Source organism: Notolepis coatsorum, assembly GCF_963971535.1.
Source record: "Notolepis coatsorum genome assembly, chromosome: 14".
In the NCBI taxonomy this organism is placed as follows: Eukaryota; Metazoa; Chordata; class Actinopteri; order Aulopiformes; family Paralepididae; genus Notolepis; species Notolepis coatsorum.
Genome location: NC_140178.1, coordinates 49,177,131 through 49,201,281, shown reverse-complemented (window position 1 = coordinate 49,201,281; position 24,151 = coordinate 49,177,131). Strand labels below are relative to the sequence as shown.

At 45.7% G+C, this 24,151-nt stretch overlaps 1 protein-coding gene across 1 annotated transcript in view; it reads right to left on the bottom strand.

Moving 5' to 3' along the window:
- Nucleotides 1-24,151, bottom strand: part of slc29a4a (solute carrier family 29 member 4a) — a gene marked incomplete at its 5' end in the record, with an annotated part of 131,821 nt that overhangs the window by 47,031 nt on the left and 60,639 nt on the right. Inside the window, one exon of the mRNA XM_084328505.1 lies at nt 24,001-24,151. This exon is cut by the window's right edge and continues 121 nt beyond it. Coding sequence (XP_084184631.1) covers nt 24,001-24,151 — 151 coding nt within the window. The remainder of the gene's footprint in view (nt 1-24,000) is intronic.

The following is a 24,151-nucleotide window of genomic DNA, read 5'->3' as shown; positions in this document are numbered from 1 at the left end:
GCCACTCCAGCTCGGCAAACCAGGAAGTAAAAAAAATCTAAACACAGACTGTAACTGAGGGGTACAATTCCCTGACTGTATTACTAGATATGATACTTACTACCACTACCTTTGTACTTAATATTCGGCCACCCAGTACACGGCATAAATATATTATCATGAACACTCTCACGTAGATGAAACGGATCCAACACAAATGTACGAATTAGAAACAGGTCTTTATTTCCTACACAGCGATGGTGTGTAGAATAAGCACTTAATCACTTAATTACATTTATGAATTGAAATAGTATGCACTTTTATGGCAAGGAGTATTCGTCGGTATATCAATAGAGAATGTCCAATCTCTGAAGGCGCAGGTGGTAAATATACGACCTGGAATAGTTAAGGAATAACAGCAATGATACTTTAATGATTATAGGCTGGATACACTAGAGGGGGTTAATCCGGTCGCTTGTAAGCCGACAGGAGTAGGAGGGGGGGGGGGGTAGAATCCAGCTGCCTCGTCCGGCCAAGGGTATCCCAGGTGAACCCACTGTAGTGCCGTTCAATGCGCCGGCGATCCTTGGACCACAGATGAAAGCAGGTGGACTCTTTGTGGGCCGGCTCTCTCCGGTCCACGGGGGAGAGACGTGAAGAGACCTCGTCTTGCAGAGCGTCTCCTCACCTTGCGTCCTCTCCAGGGGGGGGGGGTTCCAACACACGGCAGTGTCGGGGGTCTTTATCCATGGAATAATCAAAGTATCCAAAGCATAATCCGTGCCTGGGAAGGCGGGCTGTCGTCGGTAGAATAATCCGGTATACAGGTCCACTCGCTCGTCGGCTCTGGGGCTCCTCGGGTGCAGCTTCACATAGGGTCAACCACCCTGGGTAAGCAGCCAGTTCTCTGCCCGAAACGATGGGGTACTGACTACGGTAGTATTCTCACCGCACGAAGCACTATATATTAACAGACTATTATTAGCTTAATAGACTACGTCCAACTCGACGATATAGTGCCAAATATGACTATTCAAATATTAATATACACGATGTCTCAATACCGATGGTAGGCGAACTTGGCCTTACTCCCACACGTGGCGTCGCGGGGAGGCTTTACGTCTGTGACTCTATTGGAGGGTAAGAAACTGGACTGAAAAGAAAGTCCTACTTTAGTAGCGCAGTATATATACGCACTATGAACAAATAGTCCCATTAGTGGTGCGGTAGCCAAATTCCTACGCGGAACTAGGACTTGTTCGTACATGTCGAGCGGTACGTTTGAACTGGGTCTGAGGGGTATGGCAGCCTGGCACCAAGGTCTCGACCAATAGTAGAATGGAGACTATTATGGGATGTTCAGTAGGCTAGAATGGATATTCAATGCATATTGTACAAGGAATATACAAGGGATATCAGGGAATATTAGAGAATATACAAATACAATTAAATATATATATATAAATAAATATATATATTCGGTTTAATCTGGCCCTTCACAACAGCCACCCCCTGAATAGGTCCCAGACCTAATCAGTTAAACAGAGACAGATTAATCGCGTTGTCTATTTACACATAAGGGTTTGCTGTAGGGGTCAGTCAACTTCACAAAGTCATAGGGTTGTAGGGTCATGGTCATCATCGATTGTGTCTGGGAGTCGAGGCAGTTCTATGAGCCTTGCCACGGGACGGGTGTAAGTGCGACCCTGGACGAGCACTTCAGCTGCTCGGACCTTGCCATCGGCACCGGTGATCACTTTGCTTACGCGGCCGGCCGGCCACATAGCTCTGGGCAGTGATTGATCAATAATCATGACGACTGTTCCTTCTGTCAAATTGTCTCTCTCCTTTACCCACTTCTGGCGGGTCTGTAGAGACGGTAGGTAGTGCAGTAGGAAACTGTTCCAAAACTTGTCGGCTAATACTTGGCTGTACCTCCACATTCGTCGGCCGTTCGCTTCTTCAGGCCGGTACATTGTCTGTGGTAATGCAGGATCTAGCCGCCCCATCAGGAGTGTGTTGGGGGTAACTCGGTCGATATCCGCCACATCACTGGAGACATATCCGAGGGGCTTCGAGTTAAGTACTCCCTCAATCTCCGTGAGGACTGTCATTAGGACTTCTTCCGCCACAGTCTGGGCCCCAAGTACTGCGTACAGGGCTGTCTTTATGGAGCGCACTTCTCGTTCCCAAGTGCCACCGAAGTGGGGTGCGTTTGGGGGGTTGAATTGGAAATCAACCTGTGCTGGAGCGAGGTGGGTCTTAAGTTCTGGGCCCATAGCTTGGAAGCTCTCTCTCAGCTCTCTTTCGCCGCCTTTGAAGTTTGTCCCATGATCGGACAATAGGGTAGACGGTCTTCCTTTCCGTGATGTGAATCTACGGAAGGCCATAAGGAATGAGTCTGTGCTCATGGTCGGGAGAAGCTCGATGTGTATCGCTCTGGTGGTCAGGTGAATTAATCTGCTGTCGGATGGGACGGGCTTTCCTCCCTGTAGACAGGCCAATTCATCGGGGAACGAGTCTCTCTGGGCTCGCTGCAGTAGAAGCAATTCTGCTTCCTCGTAGTTAGCTGCTGACATATCAGCGGGGGACTTGCACTCCGGGTGGTACCGCAGGAATGTTCTTTGTTGTGCACTCTCTATGGACGTGCAATCGTTTATGTTAGGGTCGGTGGAGGCTACGGTGCTCAATCCACAGAACACAGACTTCTTAATTTCCACCTCCTCTGGACTTGCTTCCCTCGGGATAGGCATGGGCCACTGTCCTTCCGGGAGTCTTAGGAATGCGGGGCCGTCACTGTAGACATTGCGACGGGTGAGGTCATCCAGGGGCATCCCCCGGGTGATGACGTCAGCTGGGTTCTGTTTTGTATCAACGTAGCGCCACTCTGTTTCTCCGGTTAACTCTTCGGTTAAGTCTTGAATCTCGGTGACTCTGACTCCCACGAAGACTTTGTACTTGCATGAGTCCGATTTGATCCAGGCGAGTACCGTCGTGGAATCTGACCACAGGATTGTTCTAGACATCGGTATGGTGAGCTCACGTTGGATGAGCGTGGCTAGGTGCGCTCCGGCTAGGGCTGCGCAGAGCTCTAGACGTGGGATAGATTGTTGCTTGCGTGGGGCTATTCTCGAGCGGGCGAGGACAAATGCTGTGTAGATCTCTCCCCCCTGGTCTTGGGCCCGCAAGTAGGCTACTGATCCGTATGCGACCTCTGAGGCGTCACTGAAGACGTGTAAGTCCATTTTACATGTCTCTGGCCTCACCGTGGGTGGGAAGTAGCTTCGGCGCATATTAACGCCTGGGAGTGAGTGGAGCTCCATCTCCCACTCTCTCCAGGTGGATGTAAGGTGTGCGGGAATGGGGTCGTCCCAGCCCTGGTCCTTGTCCCACAATGCTCGTACAATCATTTTTGCCCTGGTGGTGTACGGTAGAATACATCCTAGCGGGTCATATTGTCGGGCGAGTGTTGTGTACACACTCCGTCTGGTGGTCGGCGCCGCCGCCGGCCTTCCCTGCTCCGTAGTCAGGGGCTTGTGTCTGTAGTGAAGCGAATCTGTTTTGAATCGCCACACCAATCCCAGGGTCATCTCCTGGGCTTCTCCCGGGATTGTAGCCATCCAGGTCTCGCTGCTGGCTGCCTTGTCCTCGGAGGAGAGGCTGCGCAGTACTTGCGGATCGCTGCTGGCCCACTGCCTGAGATCAAAGCCGCCTTTGATCAATGAGGCGCGGAGTTTAATCAGGAGAGCCTCGGCTTCTTCCTGGGTTGAAAGGCTTTGTAGACAGTTGTCTACGTAGAAGCTGTTCTTTACGCTGTGTCGGACCTCTTCGTCCGCTGCTGGGTCCTCTGCTACATGTTTCTGTAGTGCAAATGTCGCACAGCAGGGGCTGCACGTCGTTCCGAAGGGGAGGACTTCCCATTGGTAGATGGCTGGGTGCTCATCTCCTGGCTTCTCTCTCCATAGGAACCGTAACAGGGGCTTGTCCGCCTCTACTAATCTCACCTGCAGGAACATTCCTTTAATGTCCCCGCTGATGGCCACCTTTTCCTGGCGGAAGCGGAGTAGAACGCCGAGTAGGGAGGGGCCGAGTGTGGGACCGGGCAGTAACTCTTTATTCAGATTTTGGGATCCGATCTGGTAGCTGCAGTTAAATACTATGCGGTCTTTACCGTTGTGATGGACCTTGTGGTGGGGCACGTACCACGATTCAGTGGTCTGGTCAGCCTCTTTAATGTCCATCTTTGTGACGTGTCCCGCTGTGATGAGCTTCTCAATCTCAGCGCGGTATACACTCTCTTGGGCGGGGTTCTTGGCTAAGCGCCGCTCCGTGTTCAGCAGGTACCGTTCTGTGGCGTCTGTCTTGGCGTGGAAAGTAGGCATTCCTTCTCGCCGCAGGAGTGGCGTGGCGTATCTCAACACGCCGTTGACCGGGACTCTCTTGGTCCCTGTCTCGAGGAGGTGAATGGCGGAAATGTCATCTTTAGAGCGAATGTCTTTCTTTCCGTTCTTTTTTTTTTTTTTTTTTTTTTTTATTATTGCAAAACAAAACTTATTAAAAGTCAGTACTCAACACACAATGTATAATGAAACTTTCAGTAAAGGTGGTTAAGATATATGCAAGTACAGAAACAGGATAAAACAAAAATAGTCAATAATAACATTTTAACCGTATACCGTGTATATCCAGCGAAGTTACAATTATATAAATGTTAGTATATAATATACCCCGAATACCTATTTTCTAAAACCCTACACACATATGCTCCAGCTCAAATCCCCCCCTCCCGGACCCCCTCTTGGATAGTACCTCCATTATCCCTCACTCCTAACCAGACATCACCATTATAGGCTAGCTTTTATTCTCTCCACCACTTCTAACCACATTAACATTTTGGATTCATTGAGCCCTAGAATTCTTGCTGTTGATATTTCTTGATATATCACATCAAGATATGTAAGAAACCACACTTTCCGGCAAATTTTTTCCGGTTGAAACCAACGTGATGCAATCAGTTTTTTAGCTACTGTGATACCCGATAAAACCAATCTTTTTAGTTGTGGGTTCACTGCAAACTCAAAAACATCATTCAATAGCAATACCGCGGGGTGTACAGGTATATTCCAAAATACGAGTATTGATAATTGTTGGGACACATCTTCCCAGAATGCCTTAACTGGTGGGCAGTCCCAATACATGTGCATAAATGTTCCTTCGTCCCCATTTGTACATTGGGAGCATTTGGAGTCTTGTATAAGCCCCATTTTGCACAGCCTTATAGGAGTCAAGTATGTCCTGTGAATATAGTTCAGATTGATTTGTTGATGATCCGGGTTCCTTGATGTAAGTCGGACATTTGCCCAGGCTCCTTGCCAATCAAAGTCATTTTCCAGGTCTGGTATATCCCTCCTCCAGACATTGTCTAGTTGAAGGGTTTCGTACGAGGACGTTAGTAATTGTGAATAAAAACCTGATACAAAACCTCCCAATGTATCTCTGTCATAGAAAAATTTGTGGTATCTGTGGTGTTCAATTGGTATGTGTAATGGAACACCGTGAGATCTCATACAAAGTCGTAACTGTATGTAAAAAAGCCATGTGGACTCGGTGAGGTTAAACTTTATGCATATTTCGACATAACTACAGAGGCCCTTGTTATTAAAAATATCCCCTAATGAGTGTATGCCTCTTTCTTCCCATACAGGGAATCTTATAGGTCGTTTTCCCATTAAGAGAGCATTGTTATTGAATATGGGAGTGTGATTATGCCATACTTGATTGTTAGGAAATTTCCTTTGAGTTTCCCGCCATGTCCTGATTGCATGGGTTATTATTGGGCCAAATTCTCGCTCACAATGCTTGATTGAAAGTTTAGTGTATGCTATGTCTTTCAATCTCTGTGGGGCTACTATGTTTTCTTCTAATTTTCTCCAAGATACCAAAGCCTCGGGGTCAAACCATATCTTCTTCAATGGTCTTAATGTGAAGGCATTAAAATATTGTAAAAAATCTGGGACTGCCATGCCACCGTCTGCTTTACTTCTCTGTGCGGTGAATCTTTTTATGCGAGGTGGTTTGTTATTCCAAATAAATTTGTATGTGGAGGTTTGTAATCTTTTCCAGTAGCCCTCTGGAGGAGGTAACGGAAGCATTGAGCTGAAGAAATTGATTCTTGGTAATACATCCATCTTAACTATTGATACCCTTGCCTGTACTGAGTTTTTAAGTTTTGCCCACCTGTCCAGGTCGTCCTTGATTTTGTTCTGTATTTTTGTGTAATTGTGCTTCACCGTTTGTCTTATGGTGGGGAATATTTCCACTCCCAAGCATCTGAAATGTTTTACCATCGGTATCGCACCTGGGAGGGTTATATCTTTTTTTGCAGGGGTGTTAAGTGGAAGGAAAGCCGACTTCGGCCAATTTATCTTAAATCCCGATAAATCACCAAAGTTCTCAATCAACTTGAGCAGATGAGGCAATGTGGTGTTGGGGTTTTGCATGAACAATATTACGTCGTCCGCATATAAACTAATTTTTTGTTGTGTGCCCTTGATTACGATTGGTTCTATGGATTGGGATTGTCTTATATATTGTGCTAAAGGCTCTAATGATAAATTGAATAGTCCGGGACTAAGAGGGCAACCCTGTCTGGCAGAGCGTGATACCGGAAAGATTTTGGAGATGATTGTGCCTGTTGTAATCATGGCCGATGGGTCCTTGTATAGTACTTTAATCATATCAATGAAACCTTTTCCTAACCCCATCCTTTCCAATACTGCCCATAGAAACGACCATTCCAACCTGTCAAATGCTTTCATAGCATCCAGGGATAGTATCGCCTTAGGTGTGATGTCCTCTTTGTCTGTATCTAGTACGTGCAGTATTCGCCTTATGTTATCATTGATCAGGCGACCTTTTATGAAGCCTGTTTGGTCCGTATGAACTAAAGACGTCATATGCTTTTGCAATCTGATGGCTAATATCTTAGAGTACAGTTTGACATCGGTTCCGAGGAGGCTTAAAGGACGGTAACTACCGCATTCAGTGGGGTCTTTGTCTTTTTTGTGAAGAACTGAAATGAGTGCGGTATTTTGGTGTTCGATGAAGCTTCCCTCTTTGACTGAGTATAAGATCATATTTAGTAATAAGGGTCCAAATATGTCCCAGCAAGAAATGTACATTTCTGATGGGATACCGTCAATTCCCGGAGCTTTGCCGTTTTTCATTCCGGATATGGCCTTCTTGAGTTCTTCTAATGTGATCGGTACTTCTAACTGTTTAGCGTCTTCATCTGTAAGTTTAGGGAGAGTAATTTGATTAAGATATGTGTCTAATTTGTCTTGATCAAAGGTCGTTTCTGAGTTATATAAATCGGAGTAGAATTCTTTGAATGTATCGTTTATTATTTTGGGTTCTGTTACTAGAGCTTGTTGTTTCCTAATGGCAGTTATATCTGCAAATTTTGCATTAATTCTTAGTCGCATGGCTAATAGGTGACTAGGTTTAGAACCTTGGAAGTACTGCTGTTGTCTAGTGCTGCGTATTTGCAATTCCGATTTTTGTCTGTACATTGCTTTGATCTCGGTCTTTAGAATGTTAACTTGGTTATCTAGTCTAGTAGAGTTGTTGTATTTTAAAGAATTAAAAAGCGTTGAGTAAAGCGTTTCCATTTCAGACAGTTTTGTGTTTTGATTTTTGCGCAATATGGAGGTAAATCTATCCGAGAAATCCTTGATCATACTCTTTACCGACATCCATAATATTCTGGGATCTTGCACTTTCTTTCCGTTCTTAAAGGGCATTTGTTCCAGGGTCCATAGCCGCTCTACGTGTTGCAGGAGTGCGGTTTCTCCCTCTGTGACTCGGGAGTGGAGACATCTAATGGCTGTACTTCGGTTGAGAGATTTGGCGAGCGGGCCTTGGAGAGTCCATCCCAAACGGGTCTCGACTGCTGCAGGACAGCCTCGGGGTCCGGTATGAACCCGGTCTATCGGGACAATGAGGTCTGCATGGTCGGAGCCTATCAACAGGGTCGGCATAGCATTGTCTATGAGCGGGATCGGTAACTTGCGCAGATGTGCATATTTCTCCATCAGCTTGGCGACGGGGTATGTGTACCGCGACAGTCCTATTTCTTGGCTGGTGAAAGCGTCTGCAATCTGGTACCGTCGCTCAGGCTGGCCGCTTGCTGTGATAGAGAATGAGACATTCTCGCCCTTTATCGTCTTCAAATCTCGTCTTATTGTCCGAATTGTCATTTGGGTTTCGCTTCCCCGCAGCCCTAGCTGGGCCGCAGCGGAGGCGAGCAGCAGGGTCTTCTCTGACCCGTCATCGAGGACGGCGTAAGTGTCCAGGACTTTATTCTGGTAGCTTAGTGTCACACGCACTACTTTTAGGAGTACTCGGGCTCCACTGCTGCTGGCGGGATCGATGTACATGACGCTCGCTTTGCGGCTGGATGGTGCAGGTGAAGGGCGCCGTCTGTTACTGTCGTGAAGTATGTCCAGATGGGCTCCATCGCACTTGGTGCACCTTTTCTTTAAGCGGCATTCGGCTGCCATGTGTGAGCGCGCACAGCGAAAACAGCGCTTGTTGGACTTTATCCATTGACCTGCTGCCTCCGCGTTCAGCTTGGGGAAGGAGTCACATTGCGCTAGCCAGTGTTCTTTCTCACAGTAGGGGCACACTATCTTCCACTTCTCCGTTCTGGAGGGGGTACTGTGGCTCCTGCTGCTCGGTACTGACTCCGATTGGTGCATCACAGTCACCGATCTTCTTCCATCATTTAGTCGTCTGGTTCCTTCTCTGGAGCCAGGGGTGCTCCGTCCGAATGTATCTAGCCGTAGGCTGCTGACTTCTCTCGCCAGGAAGTCTGCTAGATCGAGGAGGTTCGGTTCGGGGCCATTCGGGTCTCTGTGGTCCCTCTGCCGCCTAAAGCGATCCTGACGAGCGGGCGGCAGCTTCTCCAGAATCCTTTCCACATTTGAGTTGGCGTAAAGTTCATACTTCCCCTTCTCTCTTTGCGCTCCCAACATCCCTACCAGGGACTGCACTCTGATGGACAGGTCGTCCAGTGCTCGATTGTCTATTGCTGGGGGTAAGCGGTCGATGTGTCGGATCTCCTGGATCACGTAATCCCATATGCGCCCATACCTCTGGTCCAATGCTACCAGCGCTGCTGTGTATGGGGTGGTGGAAGTCGCGTAGGCGAGCGCTATATTATGTGCGCGGGGCACCTTTAAGTGCTGCAGTAGGATGGCGTATTTGTGGCGTTCATCCAATACATCCACCAACATGGTCTCCAGACACATGCGGAGTTCTGTATACTGGGCCCGGTTCTCTTGGGTGAAGTCGGGTACCATAGGCGTGCCAATGTATGACGCTGACTGTGGATACATCGGCGAGCGTTGGGGGAGAGGCCTCCTAGGCGAGTCTCCTCCCGCTCCTTGGTATGGGCTGGTACCGGCAGTGTACCATGACCCGCTTGTCCAGGTGCTGTTCCTCGGTGCGGGTCGTGCGTCGTGCTCACCCGTGTATAGAGTCGGGGGTCTGTAGCGCAGCTCCGCGGGAGTATAGCCTGGGCTGTACCGGACCTCCTGGTCCGGTAGAGTACTGTGCTGTCTTCGGGCGTGGTTCTCCTCCTCTTCCTCTTCGTCTTCAGTTAGGTCATCCAGTGCTTGTAGTCTCTGGTTTAGCCTCTCCACAGGATATGCTGCTCCTTCCCGGTTGCTAGGTCTCGCTTGGACCGGTGGGGGGAGGTGGTCTGTGGGGGGTATAGACCTCGTCTGTTGGTCAAGTTCAGGGTTGTTTACTCGGCTAGGGGATGCCGCCCTGGAGGTGTGTCTAGACGAGTTCCTGGAGCCTCTGGCGGAGGGAGAGGGTGTTGTCCGTCTGATCAGCTGTTCTATTAGTTGCGACTGCTGTCTGTCGCGCGCTGCGTCCCGTTGAGCACCGGCTCGTTCTCGGGCCACATTCTCTTCCATCTGAATGCGTCTTATTTCTAGACGTATCTGCTCGTGTTCGCTTCGCTGCTGGATCTGCAGTCGATCGCGTTCACCCTGGAGTCTATCGCGTTCAGTAGAGGCTTTCAGGCTGACGAGGAATGCCTGCTGTAGGGTCCTCTCTGCCTCGCTGGGAGAAGGCGGTTGTATAGGGGAGCCTTCCCTCGGGGTACTCCTTGCGGAGCCTTGGAGCTCTATCTCCACGGTGCTCTCCCCGTCTTCTTCCGTGCCGAGTTCTCTCTCGGTAGCGTTGTATTCCTCCCGGGACTCATCGGGGACTACTTCTTCAGTACTGGCGGGGTGTGAAGTCATGTCTGGTTCCCACTGGTCCCCACCATGAACTTGGTCAGTTACATTAGAGCCCGTAGGGGCCTCTATGGTCGGGGTAGTCTGGGCGTTGGGGTTAGACATACTTTTACTTTCTAGTTTTACCGCGTTTACTGTTAGTAGAAGACTAGGTTGTTGACTGACAGCGTAAGCCTCTAAGTACTGAGGGAGCCGTCGTTCGCGCTGCGGGCGTTGGTTAGGAGGATCGTTTCGTGGAGTGTTCATCATAGGCCATTTCAATATTAATAACACTATATTAATATTACACTAATTACCCTCCGGCTCGAAGGACCAATTGTAACTGAGGGGTACAATTCCCTGACTGTATTACTAGATATGATACTTACTACCACTACCTTTGTACTTAATATTCGGCCACCCAGTACACGGCATAAATATATTATCATGAACACTCTCACGTAGATGAAACGGATCCAACACAAATGTACGAATTAGAAACAGGTCTTTATTTCCTACACAGCGATGGTGTGTAGAATAAGCACTTAATCACTTAATTACATTTATGAATTGAAATAGTATGCACTTTTATGGCAAGGAGTATTCGTCGGTATATCAATAGAGAATGTCCAATCTCTGAAGGCGCAGGTGGTAAATATACGACCTGGAATAGTTAAGGAATAACAGCAATGATACTTTAATGATTATAGGCTGGATACACTAGAGGGGGTTAATCCGGTCGCTTGTAAGCCGACAGGAGTAGGAGGGGGGGGGGGGGTAGAATCCAGCTGCCTCGTCCGGCCAAGGGTATCCCAGGTGAACCCACTGTAGTGCCGTTCAATGCGCCGGCGATCCTTGGACCACAGATGAAAGCAGGTGGACTCTTTGTGGGCCGGCTCTCTCCGGTCCACGGGGGAGAGACGTGAAGAGACCTCGTCTTGCAGAGCGTCTCCTCACCTTGCGTCCTCTCCAGGGGGGGGGGTTCCAACACACGGCAGTGTCGGGGGTCTTTATCCATGGAATAATCAAAGTATCCAAAGCATAATCCGTGCCTGGGAAGGCGGGCTGTCGTCGGTAGAATAATCCGGTATACAGGTCCACTCGCTCGTCGGCTCTGGGGCTCCTCGGGTGCAGCTTCACATAGGGTCAACCACCCTGGGTAAGCAGCCAGTTCTCTGCCCGAAACGATGGGGTACTGACTACGGTAGTATTCTCACCGCACGAAGCACTATATATTAACAGACTATTATTAGCTTAATAGACTACGTCCAACTCGACGATATAGTGCCAAATATGACTATTCAAATATTAATATACACGATGTCTCAATACCGATGGTAGGCGAACTTGGCCTTACTCCCACACGTGGCGTCGCGGGGAGGCTTTACGTCTGTGACTCTATTGGAGGGTAAGAAACTGGACTGAAAAGAAAGTCCTACTTTAGTAGCGCAGTATATATACGCACTATGAACAAATAGTCCCATTAGTGGTGCGGTAGCCAAATTCCTACGCGGAACTAGGACTTGTTCGTACATGTCGAGCGGTACGTTTGAACTGGGTCTGAGGGGTATGGCAGCCTGGCACCAAGGTCTCGACCAATAGTAGAATGGAGACTATTATGGGATGTTCAGTAGGCTAGAATGGATATTCAATGCATATTGTACAAGGAATATACAAGGGATATCAGGGAATATTAGAGAATATACAAATACAATTAAATATATATATATAAATAAATATATATATTCGGTTTAATCTGGCCCTTCACAACACAGACCATGAATGAATGAACGAACCAGTCCGCGCGAAATAGCAGAAGGATTCGATGTTTCCAGGGCTGATGGCATTGATGAAGATGATGTCAATAACAACAACATATGTGTTTATTGTGTCCGCCAAAAACGAAGCTTCTCTCAACATCCCACACGACCAGCACTAACTTGAGAACACATATATTCAGGTAAGCTGATGAAAAGCTTTACATAAACATTGTCAACTGTTCCCAAACAGCACACAAGTCAGTGCACTTTTTGTCAACAGATTTAACTAACATGTTTCACTGTAGGCAGAAAATGAACAATATTATGGGGGTGGAGAAAAGAAAAAACAAACTACCATAAATAGTACATACACTAAGAGGGAAAATATCACCTAGAGCAGTGGTTCTCAACCTGTGGGTCAGGAGTCAGGACCCCCAGGGGGGGTCCCCACATGATTTTGGGGCCATGGAATGTTTTGTGAGTTACATATTTAAATACATTTGGTCATTTAGCTGACGCTTTCATTCAAAGCAACTTACAAATTGTGTACAACAAGTCAGCAGGAGTGGTACATCTAGCAGCCAAGGATAAGTAGTATTGTTTGTCTAGCAGTGTCGAGCTTGAGTGTTATACTCTTGAGTACATACTGTACTGTAGTAGTATAGACATATTAGCATAGTTGGTGGTAGTATAGACATGGTAGCATAATAGTAAAATGCAGTAAGACAGTTATTATTAGTTAAAATTCAGATATTGAAGAAGTGTGTTTTTGGTTGATAAAGTGGGCAGGTTTCAGCTAGGAGAGGGTATCAGGCAGCCAGAAGATGCAGAGTTTAGGGATAAATAATACATAAAGATAGAATAGAAAAGAAAAAGACCATTACTGCATCAAAAGTAATCAACAAACTATACTATAAAAACTGATCAAACCAAATGGTCTCTTTCTTTTCTTTTGTAGAGGCTGCACCCAGCTAAACTTGCCTTCCTGGATTTTGTACATAATACAAGTTCATGTTAAAAGGATGACACAAAAAGCCAGACCGAGGGCTTGTTTCAGTTTTATAATAAACAATCAAACTGAGCATTTATTTTGCCTGTCTATTTGTTTGGTGGAAACGTGATCATGAAGTAAAAAAAAAAAAAAAAAGTAGTACCGATGTAGCTAGCTATTTTTGCCATGTTCTTGTGGTGTAGCTTGCTACATTTATCTGGGGATAGCTTCCATTGTAGTTGAGCTATATTTAATCGAGAGTAACTTGTAGTGTAGCTTGCTACATTTTCCAAGTAGCTTGCCCATCACTGATGATCACTATACATTTAAAACATCTTAAAAACTCACATTTACACCTCAAGCTGTAGTAAAGGTTAGTGTACATCGAATCACACTTAATCATTTTCTCCAGATGTGTTTAATCTTGTTTAGAGATTACTTTCCTTCCATTGTTGCCACCATCTTTACTTAAACACACAAATGTGACACACGTGTATTGCATTGTGGGTCATATTTGGGGCTGATGTGATCATGTTGTCCAGCCTGCTGCTGGAGGGTTGAGGTGTTCTGTAGTGAACTGGACCTGCATCATTTATGGATTGGACAGAAAGGTCAGGAGTAATGGGTGAGGGGTGACGGGTGAGAGGTCAGGGGTAATGGGTGAGAGGTCAGGGGTAATGGGTGAGGGCGGGGTGAGGGGTGAGGGCAGGGCACGCAATTAACTTCCAGTGGCGGGTAGATGGGAAAATTCTACCCGCCAAGCATATTTCTTACCGGCCAAAAAAAATACGCATTTTTGTGTCACTCACATATATAAATATTTTTCAGTACATTTCAAGTAGATAAGCTATTACGTTGAAGAATAGACACTTAAAGAGGCCAGAGTTAAATTTGTACTCTCTCTCTCTCTCTCTCTGAAGTGACTTCTCGCTATCTGCAAACAGCTCCACTGTCTGTGTGTATACTTAGTAGCCTCCAGATGGTCAAATCACATTCAGCATGCCCTCAGCTCGAATACGCATCGAATCAATGTTATAAGACATTGATATCAGGAGCTATCTGTAGCTACTGCTAGCCGGCTAGATAACGTTAAGACAACGCCTCAGTGAACTATTTAGTTTACTGGGACATATAGAGCTAACGTGAGCTAACGTGAGCTAACGAGCGAACGGAGGTATTATGCACTCGACTATTGCTGGAGCATTTGTGGATATCAGCAGCTATCAGTAGCTAGCCAGCTAGATACCGTTAGACAATGCCTCATGTCATGTATTAAACTAAAAGTGAATAGTTGACTGGGTCATTGTTTAAACAGTAACGTTAGCTCACAGAGGTCCGCACTAGACTAGAGCAGACTGCCTCTGTGTTGATACGAGCAGAAGCACGGACTGGGGCGGATATGACTCGTTGCCACGGGTTTTTTCAAAATAAGAGTATCATATGAACCGAACGTTGCTAACTGCCGGAGCCATCGATATTATGACTGGAGCTGCGCTTGGGGCGGAAATGAGACCCGCACAGGATTTTCAAAATAAGAGTATCGATATGAACTACACGCCAGGTGGCGGGCAGACCTCTCAGTGTCACTCGCCAAACCTAAAATATGCCCGCCATTGACAGGTGGCGGGCTCTAATTTCGTGCCCTGGGTGAGGGGTAATGGGTGATGGGTGAGGGGTAAGGGGTGATGGGTGAGAGGGGTAAGGGTGAGAGGTCAGGGGTGAGAGGTCAAGGGTGAGGGGTAAACACATAAACACTGACTAACATACAGAAGAATAAGACACATGTACACACAGACACGCACACACTGTCAAACACACACACACATAGGCGCCCACTTAATGGAGCATAAGATGCACGTGCTCTAGGACTATTGAACTTGGGGGAGCAAGCTTGTCTTTTTGCTCCCTCACTTTTTGATCATATCATATGATATAAATATCCCCCCCCAATATATAAATCTTATCTAAGCATAACTACGTAATTTCAATCAAATTAATAATACGCAATGACACTTAATAGCAAGTTTTTAAGTTTCCAAAGATTGTGTGACCCCCACTTTAATGGTTTGATCCAGTGCCCACGGGGCACGGTTCGTCGGCATGACGTATACGACATGTTGGGGGAGGCGGCTTTTTCGAAACCCTTGAAAAATTCAGGCTGGATATTGGATAACATTGTGACTCGTGAGGATTATTCTTCGGCGTTTACATCAAAATGGAGCAAATCATCACGTAAGTCGAACACTGTGACTGTATACTAAATGCGCAAACAGATTGAAACTGAATATTTCTCGTATGGTGAGCCTCGGCGCTGCACCCAGTGCACCGAGTGAATCCAGAGATACAGGATGGTGCGCAGGCGCTGTGATCACCCAACGGCGGAAATAATGCAACTTTGAGCAGTTTATAAAAAAATATTAAAAATATTTATTAGCAACGCCGAGCTTTCAAACCATCCCGTATCTCTGTGCGAACCCCTCGTGCAACAGTGAGCACCTTTGTAATGTCTCTGTGATACTTGTATAACGAACGGTTCGGCCAGAACCAGTCCTTCATGGTAAATCTAGGTTGGTTTCCCATTGAGGAGCAAGTGACTGTGGATTCACTCGGTGCAGCACAGTCACGAAAGGGGACCCTGATGTAAACAAGACAAACGTCTTTCTCTGGTCTGCATCCCCTTAACAATTGTGTGTATTGAGCCGTACTGTATTGTACCCATTCTGCAATCTGTTAAATAAAGTTTTCATTCATTCAGCCGCCGCGCTCACTGGGGCTATTGATAGCGTCAATTAGTTGTTGTTGTTGTTGTTGTTGGTGCTGCGGATGTGAACGGGGCTGGAGGGGCTTTGGGAGGATGGGAAAGTTATTATTATTATAATAGTAATTGGCTATCATACGTGCCTAGCTAGCGTTAGCTAAAAGAGCCCTCGCAGTGAAGTTATTATAGCTATCATACTGCAATATAAACTGAGTTTTATAGTGAAAAGAGCAGCTTTATTTTGGTCAAGATTGAAGGCTCTATATTGCAGGAAATTGCACATACAGGTGTTCATTAAATGTAAAAAAATCTGCCACCCCTTGCAAAAAAAAAAAAAAAAAAAATTAAAAAAAAAAAGAATAAAAAAAAATACTTGCACCCCCACTTTCAACTATAACTAGGCGGCCATGCACACACACACACACAAACATACACACACAAATATGCATACACAATTCCATCCACATTCACACATTCATATACAGTCATACACCCATATCCATATCTACATTTACATTTACATTTAGTCATTTAGCTGACGCTTTTATCCAAAGCGACTTACAAGTTCTGTGCGACAAGACAGCAAGAAGGGTATAACTCTATCAGCTGAGTAACAATGTTCATCAAAGTGTTGCGTGTTACAGTGTAGGTTAGTTTATTAGGACAAGTGCATGACATTAAGGTTAGTCGGGGTTAGATTTTTTTATTTATTTTTTTATCTACACACACACACACACACACACACACACACACACACACACACACACACACACACACACACACACACATACATACTGTAACCACTACATACTGAGACACAGAGACACCGTCATAAACACAGACACACACACAAACGAACCACCTCCACATACACCCAGCCATGCATACATACAGTACACGCACAGAAACCAACCACCTCTACCACATAAACCCATACAGTATATGTATACGTATATCCCATCCACACACACACACAGATAATATCTGCCAATGTTAGGAGTTATTTTGAAGCAAACGTCTGAGGGCTCCAGAGCTCCGCTGAACAAACAGGATGTAATGAGGAGTATTAGCACCACTTCTTCTGCTGACAAACTGCAGCTCCAAGCACAAGCACAGAGTCTATTTATCTAGCTGTCTCTCCCCTCCTCCCAGGAGCCCCATCACTCACCCCCCCTCCCCCCTCCTCCCAGGAGCACCCTCGCTCCCCTCCGCTCAGGAGTGCCCTCACTCACCCCCCCCTCCCCCCTCCTCCCAGGAGCACCCTCGCTCCCCTCCTCTCAGGAGCACCCTCACTCACCCCCCCCCCCTCCTCCTCCAGGAGCACCCTCGCTCCCCTCCTCCCAGGAGCACCCTCACTCACCCCCCCTCCCCCCTCCTCCCAGGAGCACCCTCGCTCCCCTCCTCCCAGGAGCACCCTCGCTCCCCTCCTCCCAGGAGCGCCCTCACTCCTCTCCCCCTCCTCCCTGGAGCACCCTTGCTCACCTCCTCCCCTCCATCTTCCCTCCCTCTCCCCTCCCTTCCCTCTCCCCCTCCCCCATTCTCTCTCCCTCCATCCCCCCTCTCTCCCTCACCCTCCCACCCTCTTTCTCCCTCGTTCTCTGTTGAAGTTCCTCTCCTTTTCCTCCTCAAACATTTCTCTGTCTATTGTCTCCTCCTCCTTTATCTTATTTGCTCTCCAATCCCAACCCTCTTTCTCTCACTGTGTCCCTACCTGACTCCTCCTTGACCATCTCTCTCTCTCTCTCTCTCTCTCTCTCTCTCTCTCTCTCTCTGTCAATCCCTACCTGACTCCTCCTTGACCATCTCTCTCTCTTTCTCTGTAGGGGAGAACGGGGGACGTTGTCACACGGGTAGGTTGTCACATTCATTATATTTTACTACCAGAGGGTCCTGTCTCCCATACTTTGGTATTTAAATTATAAATAAATAAATTGGGGTCAGAGTTCACCTACATTGTCATCTTTGGAGTGAAACAGCTGAATTTGAGGTGAGAGGACTTTTTGTGTTTTTCATGTCCATTTGTAAATATTCCGCTCCTCAGTACTTTTCTTCTAGGCTTTTACACAATTGGTTTATAATGAAACAATTATTACCCTTAAAAAGTGTGAAGGGATAGCTATAGTTTAGATTGTTGTTAGCTAGCTAACTAGTTGTTAGATGGCTGTTAGCCTTGATGCTATCAAGACATTCCAGTTGGGGTTGGTCGTCACATTTTATTTGGGTTGGTCGTCACATGTTGTGTAGGCTATTATTGTTAGGCCGATTTATTGTGTTCTTATTTTGTTATATAGGATGGCCTAGGGCTGGGCGATATAACGATAATGATAAATATCGTGATATATTTTAATAATCGATATCGAATATCGAAATTTAAAAAAAAATCGTCCACTGTCTCTGGTTTTAAAACTCCCCTGTTGCAGGTCACAAAAAAAAAAATATATATATATATATATATATATATATATAAAAAAAACGATTTCTCGATTTTTTTTTTTATTTCGATATTCGATATCGATTATAGCGATATATATATATATTTTTTTTTTTTTTTGTGACCTGCAACAGGGGAGTTTTAAAACCAGAGACAGTAGACAGACTTGTCTTTCTTGCCTGTAACTTAAAGTAATGGCTTTGCTTGTCCAAATGACAATACTGACTAAATTGAGATTTATTTTTCTCTTGTCCATTTATTTTGTTTGCTTTCTAATTTAAAATACAGTTTGAAACCGTCTGTACACAGTAGGCTATGTGTAGACTCCAGTCACGAGTCACGGTGCACATGTGCGGTGGTTTGTCCACCAAAAAAGCGCCAAAAGATCGAAAATAAACTAGCAGAGCCAAAACTGTTCAACTCCCCTGGAGCCACAGCCAGCAGAGAAGCCGGTTTACTTTCGCTTTTAAACCAGCTGCAGCCTGAGAACTGGAGTGTGAGGGGATGTAACACTAAAGATGGCGGCAATGACAAAGAATTGCTGCAAAATAAACATGCATCTGTTGTTTTTATTTTTTTATTTTTATACTTATAACAATTTCGATAATTATCGATATCAAGAAATATGATAACATTATCATATCGTTATCGCGATATGATTTTTTTCCATATCGCCCAGCCCTAGGATGGCCTAAAGATGTGTTTCCTGATTATGTTCATATTAAGATGCAATAAGTTATGTATTTGTCAACTTGTCAATGCAATTAAACTTTCAAATTTAGTTCTGCCTTCTTGTCTTCTTTTTAAGATTTTCCCATTAAAACACATGGTGTGACAACCAACCCCATAGTCTGTGACAACCATCCCCATGATGGGGTTGGTTGTCACAATGTGTCAGAGTGTCTTTGATAGGTGATTAACTCTTTGTTACAATACGTTTCAAGCCAACATCTTAAGCTTCAATTTAATGTAGGAATGACTATTGAAAGATGTTTTGATGATGAGCAATTCACACTAGAGTAAAAAGTGTGACGTCCCCCATTCTCCCCTATCTCTCTCTCTCTCTCTCTCTCTCTCTCTCTCTCTCTCTCTCTCTCTCTCTCTCTCTCTCTCTCTCTCTCTCTCTCTCTCTCTCTCTCTCTCTTCTCTCTCTCTCTCTCTCTCTCTCTCTCTCTCTCTCCTCTCTCTCTCTCTCTCATCTCTCTCTCTCTCTCTCTCTCTCTCTCTCTCTCTCTCTCTCTCTCTCTCTCCTCTCTCTCTCTCTCTCTCTCTCTCTATCCCTACCTGGCACTTCCTTAACCAGCTCTCTTTGTCTCTCTTTCACTATCCAACTCTCTCTGTATTCTGAGAGGCAGCCAATACCTAGAGCTTTACTTCAGCCCAGAGCTTAAATTAATTATTCCATGAGTCTATGTTCTAATAGTGCTAAATCACACTATAGCCCACATCTACACACACACACACACACACACACACACACACACCACACGCCACACACACACACACACACACACACACACACAAACACTTTATGCACCCTCATCCCCTCCCCCTCCTCCCTGGAGCACCCCTCGCTCCCCTCCTCTCAGGAGCGCCCCCTCATTCATTCCCCCCTCCTCCAGGAGCACCCTGCTCACCTTCCCTCCCTCTCTATCTCCCTCTCCCTCCCTCTCTCCACCTTCCTCCCTCTCCCCTCCCTCCCCTCTCCCCCTCCCTCTAACGCATACAATTATTATTATTATTATTATTATTATTATTATTATTATTATTATTAGTTATATTTTTCCATCTTTGATGGTGAATAACACCATGATAACTTTGACCAAAAGTGAAACATTTGGCTCATTCAGTACCTTCTTGAGATCAAGTGTACTAAAAATCTAAGCAAATGAACAAAGGGTAGATGATTTTTCAGGTTTTTTTGTAGATACAGTACTGAATTTTGCCATCCGGACACATGCAATATGAAATATGAATATTAAATATCAGGCCTATAAATGACCTTATTATGGCCAAGTCATACATCTATGGATCGGCCCAAATCCCCTCTTTCCATTGGCAGCATTATATCTGGATTTAGTACCACCAGGTGCCTTGGGCCCTCATTTATCAACAATTCTTAGAAAGTGTTCTATTTTCGTTCTTAAGCACAGAATTAGAATGTCTGTACGTACAGAAAAATCGGGATTTATCACACGTGCGTACACGGTCGTACGCACACTCCGTGTTGATAAATACCATTTGTTCTTACCGTCAATGCTCGTGCATGATTATCCATATATGGTAATGAAACACCCCCATGGGATGTGAAATAATGGACTAACCCGAGCGAACTCTGAGAAACTTCACGAGCGAGATTGTTCACGGAGGTCTAAGCAACTAATTCAACGCGCTGTCGAACCAAGAAGACACAGCGTGTGTTATGGGATAAATACGCGACAGGCTGGCGGACTTGTACACGGTGATGTCAGATATCAACGACTCCCTAAGACCATTGCTGCAATTCTGCCTGGACAGCTCAAAATACTAATAAAGACCATTGACCACTGATTGGCGTTGGTGTGTCACCATCTTGAATATGAATGCCTTTATTCGTTTAGTTCGATTGGCTACCGGGTATTAATATGATTTGTAGAGGCATACAATCTATTTTGTTGTCGGTATTAGGTAGCCTATATAAATTAGATATAATAGCAGCCATAGCCTACATTATGCAACGTAACTTGCGCATATATAATAACACATGGCACAGCCCTGGCAAAGCCTGCATACAGTAAACTAACTTGATCGTTAATCTAGCTGTTGTATCTTTATTACGCTTATGAAAACATTAAATAATATGTATAGGCTATAGGCCGTAATTTTGCCTTAATAGCCTATATTCTCAAATGGCATTTAATGGCTATCCGCTGTGGGCTATCTCCTCGCTGACGGACCAGTATACCTTATATCATATCATATTCCTATATGTCTCCAAGGAATCATGGGGCTCTGGGGAATAAAGGTTGGGAACCCCTGCTATTATAGCCTATCCTTTATAATGTTATAGGCTATTTTATTTACAGTTTACTCTATCAGCCTACCCAGCATGTAATACGTTCTTTGTTACAACTCAACTGGTTATTATTTTGCGCATAGATTGCAGAAATACGGGAACGTTTTGATTAGATTTAAAAGGCTTTGACATTGTAAAACGAAATAAGTGGAATTTCAAGTTGTAAGCAGAATACGATCACCCACACAATATATGCTACCTGTATCATGTATGCTTTTCATTCATTTAAGACACATTTATTGCAAGGGTTTTGTAATACACATAAACTCAACAAATAATCTCTGTTCTCGTTGCAATGCGTTTTTAATTCTTTCTTATGGCTTGTGTCCATAGCGGACGTTTTGAGTTGTCAGCTCCTTCCTGTCATTCATTTCTATGCTACAGGCGCGACAGGCGTGCTCCTCATCCCAACGCCGCGCCTCGCATTTATGAGCTCTTGGCGGCAGCGTTTTTGGGCGGAGCGCTCCCAGCGCATAAAGTTGAAACTAGTTCAACTTTTGGAAAGGAGCGCACTCATCAAGGTAATCAACATCGAGGAAGGGGCGGAGCCGCGGCAGTCACGAGACCCAGGAAAACGCTCTGAGCTTTTTTTTCCTTTTTTTCAAAGCGGTCCGCCTTGAAAAAAACGTCCGCTATGGACACAAGGAAGGGGGAAGAACACTAAATCGTGGGTGTTCATATGACTTGTATTCTGCTTATTTCGTTTAACAATGGCAAAGCCTTTTAAATATAATCAAAACGTTCCTGTATTTCTGCAATCTATGCGCAAAATAATAACGAGTTGAGTTACACGGAGCGCAGTCAGTACACCCCGTAGTATTCCGATAACGCTATATATAAACCATGCTGCATTCATTCGGAAAGAAAGACCTATTCCAAATGCTATTTATAGGGTTTTGACAATAATTACACTACTGTCGCTATTTTACAATTAACTATTGTACTACTGAGGGCGGTCAGGTGGCGTAGCGGAGATTGCGTTCGTCACCAACGCCGGAGACGCGGGATTCGCCTGTTCGAATCCAGCTCCCGGCGTTGTCACCAGCTTGGCTGGCCGTTCACACTAATACAATTGGCAGTATTAGAGGGTGGGAAAGCTGGCGGGGTGGGTTCGGGTCGTTGTAAACAGCGACTCCTACAGTTCGGTCGGGGCGCCTGCTCAGCTGCTCAGGATCTAAGGGGGTAGTGTGATCCTTCCACACGTTACACCCTCTCAGTGAGAATCCGGGCTGCCAGGTGAAAAGAAGCGGTTGATTGGCTAGACGTGTGTCGGAGGAAGCACGTGATAGCCTCCACTCTCCCAGACCGACTGTGGGGGGTAAGTGCACAGCGACCAGGAAGGGAATTGGGAATTGGCATAACGACTAACATTGGGATGGGAGAAAATCGGAGGAAAAAGGAGGGGGAAAAAGATCAATAAAAACTATTGTACTACTACTACTAACTAATGAATTACGGGGAGTCATACCAAACACGTCAGTAAAACTAATGCACGAGGGGAGCTCCAGTAGCTCACCGCGTACCTCGGACGCTATTTCGGCGTCGGGGACAACCGTGCGCGTCACGGATCTGGGGTACACGAGTTCGACTCCCGGTCTCGCCGTATTTTCTCAGAGTGTCTTTCCCCCGATCTATACCCCATTCAACCTGTTTCTGTCGGTCATGCTTGACCAGAAAAAAGCGATAAACGCTAAAAGAACCAGCTGACTGGTCAAAGTTTAAAAAAAAAAACCTAATGCACGAAAGCTTATTTCCACGTCTGCAGTCTCCATATTCTACCGCTGGGTGCCAGGTATGCATGGTCCGAGCTGTGCGTATATATACGCACAAAGTCAAGCACACGTCCCACACCTTGCTTAGAAATGATCGTACGCACGGGTTACGCACATATCTGTGCGTATGCACCATTGATAAATGAGGGACCCTGGTACAGGGCAGCAAAGACCGTGAATGAAATCTACTGTAAGTACAGTTACTTTTGTATAATGTCCATAGCTCCATACTGGTTTGTGACGTGTTTTTTTCTAGACGTTCACAGAAAGGTAAAGAAACAATATAAATTGTATTTTATGGCAATAACGTTGAGGTTTGTTTGACCCATGAGATATAATCACAACATTCACGTCAATATTTGTAAAAGAAAAATGGTTAGGCTTTCTATGTCTGCGGCTGGTGTGAGCTGGGTTTTATGAAATTTCGACCTCCATCGAAAGCCCTGGGTCTTTTCGATTTCATGACGGCATCATGTCCTTGCTTCTAAATCATCCGGTTTCCGATGCAATGCGCAGAGATTTTTATAAGCTCATATTTCGCTAATAACGCTTAAAATCATTGGTAAAGAAACGTAGTGCTGAAAATATACACTTTGACTGCTGTTTTGATAGGGTTAGGCCCAGGGTCTTGGCATTTGAAAAAGAAACATAACATCACTTAATACGGACTGTATTGATTTATTTGTGACGTGAAATAAATCTCGGCCCGGTACTGGGCACATCAGGCTTAAGAGGTTAAACACACACACACACACACACACACACACACACACACACACACACACACACACACACACACACACACACACACACACACACACACACACACACACACACACACACACACACACACACACACACACACACACACACACACACACACACACACACACACACACACACACACACACACACACACACACACAACTGCACACACCCACAGTTTAATAACCCATCCACAAACTTACAAATCTTACTTCCTCTGAGGTGACATCATGGTGAACCCTGTACCCAGTCCCAGGGTCGCGGGGGTCGTGACCTTTGCTCCCCTGGCCTTTGCCCTGGGCGTGGCTGGTGTAGTAGTGTACAAAGCGTGAGCGGCGGACCAGCAGGTGCAGC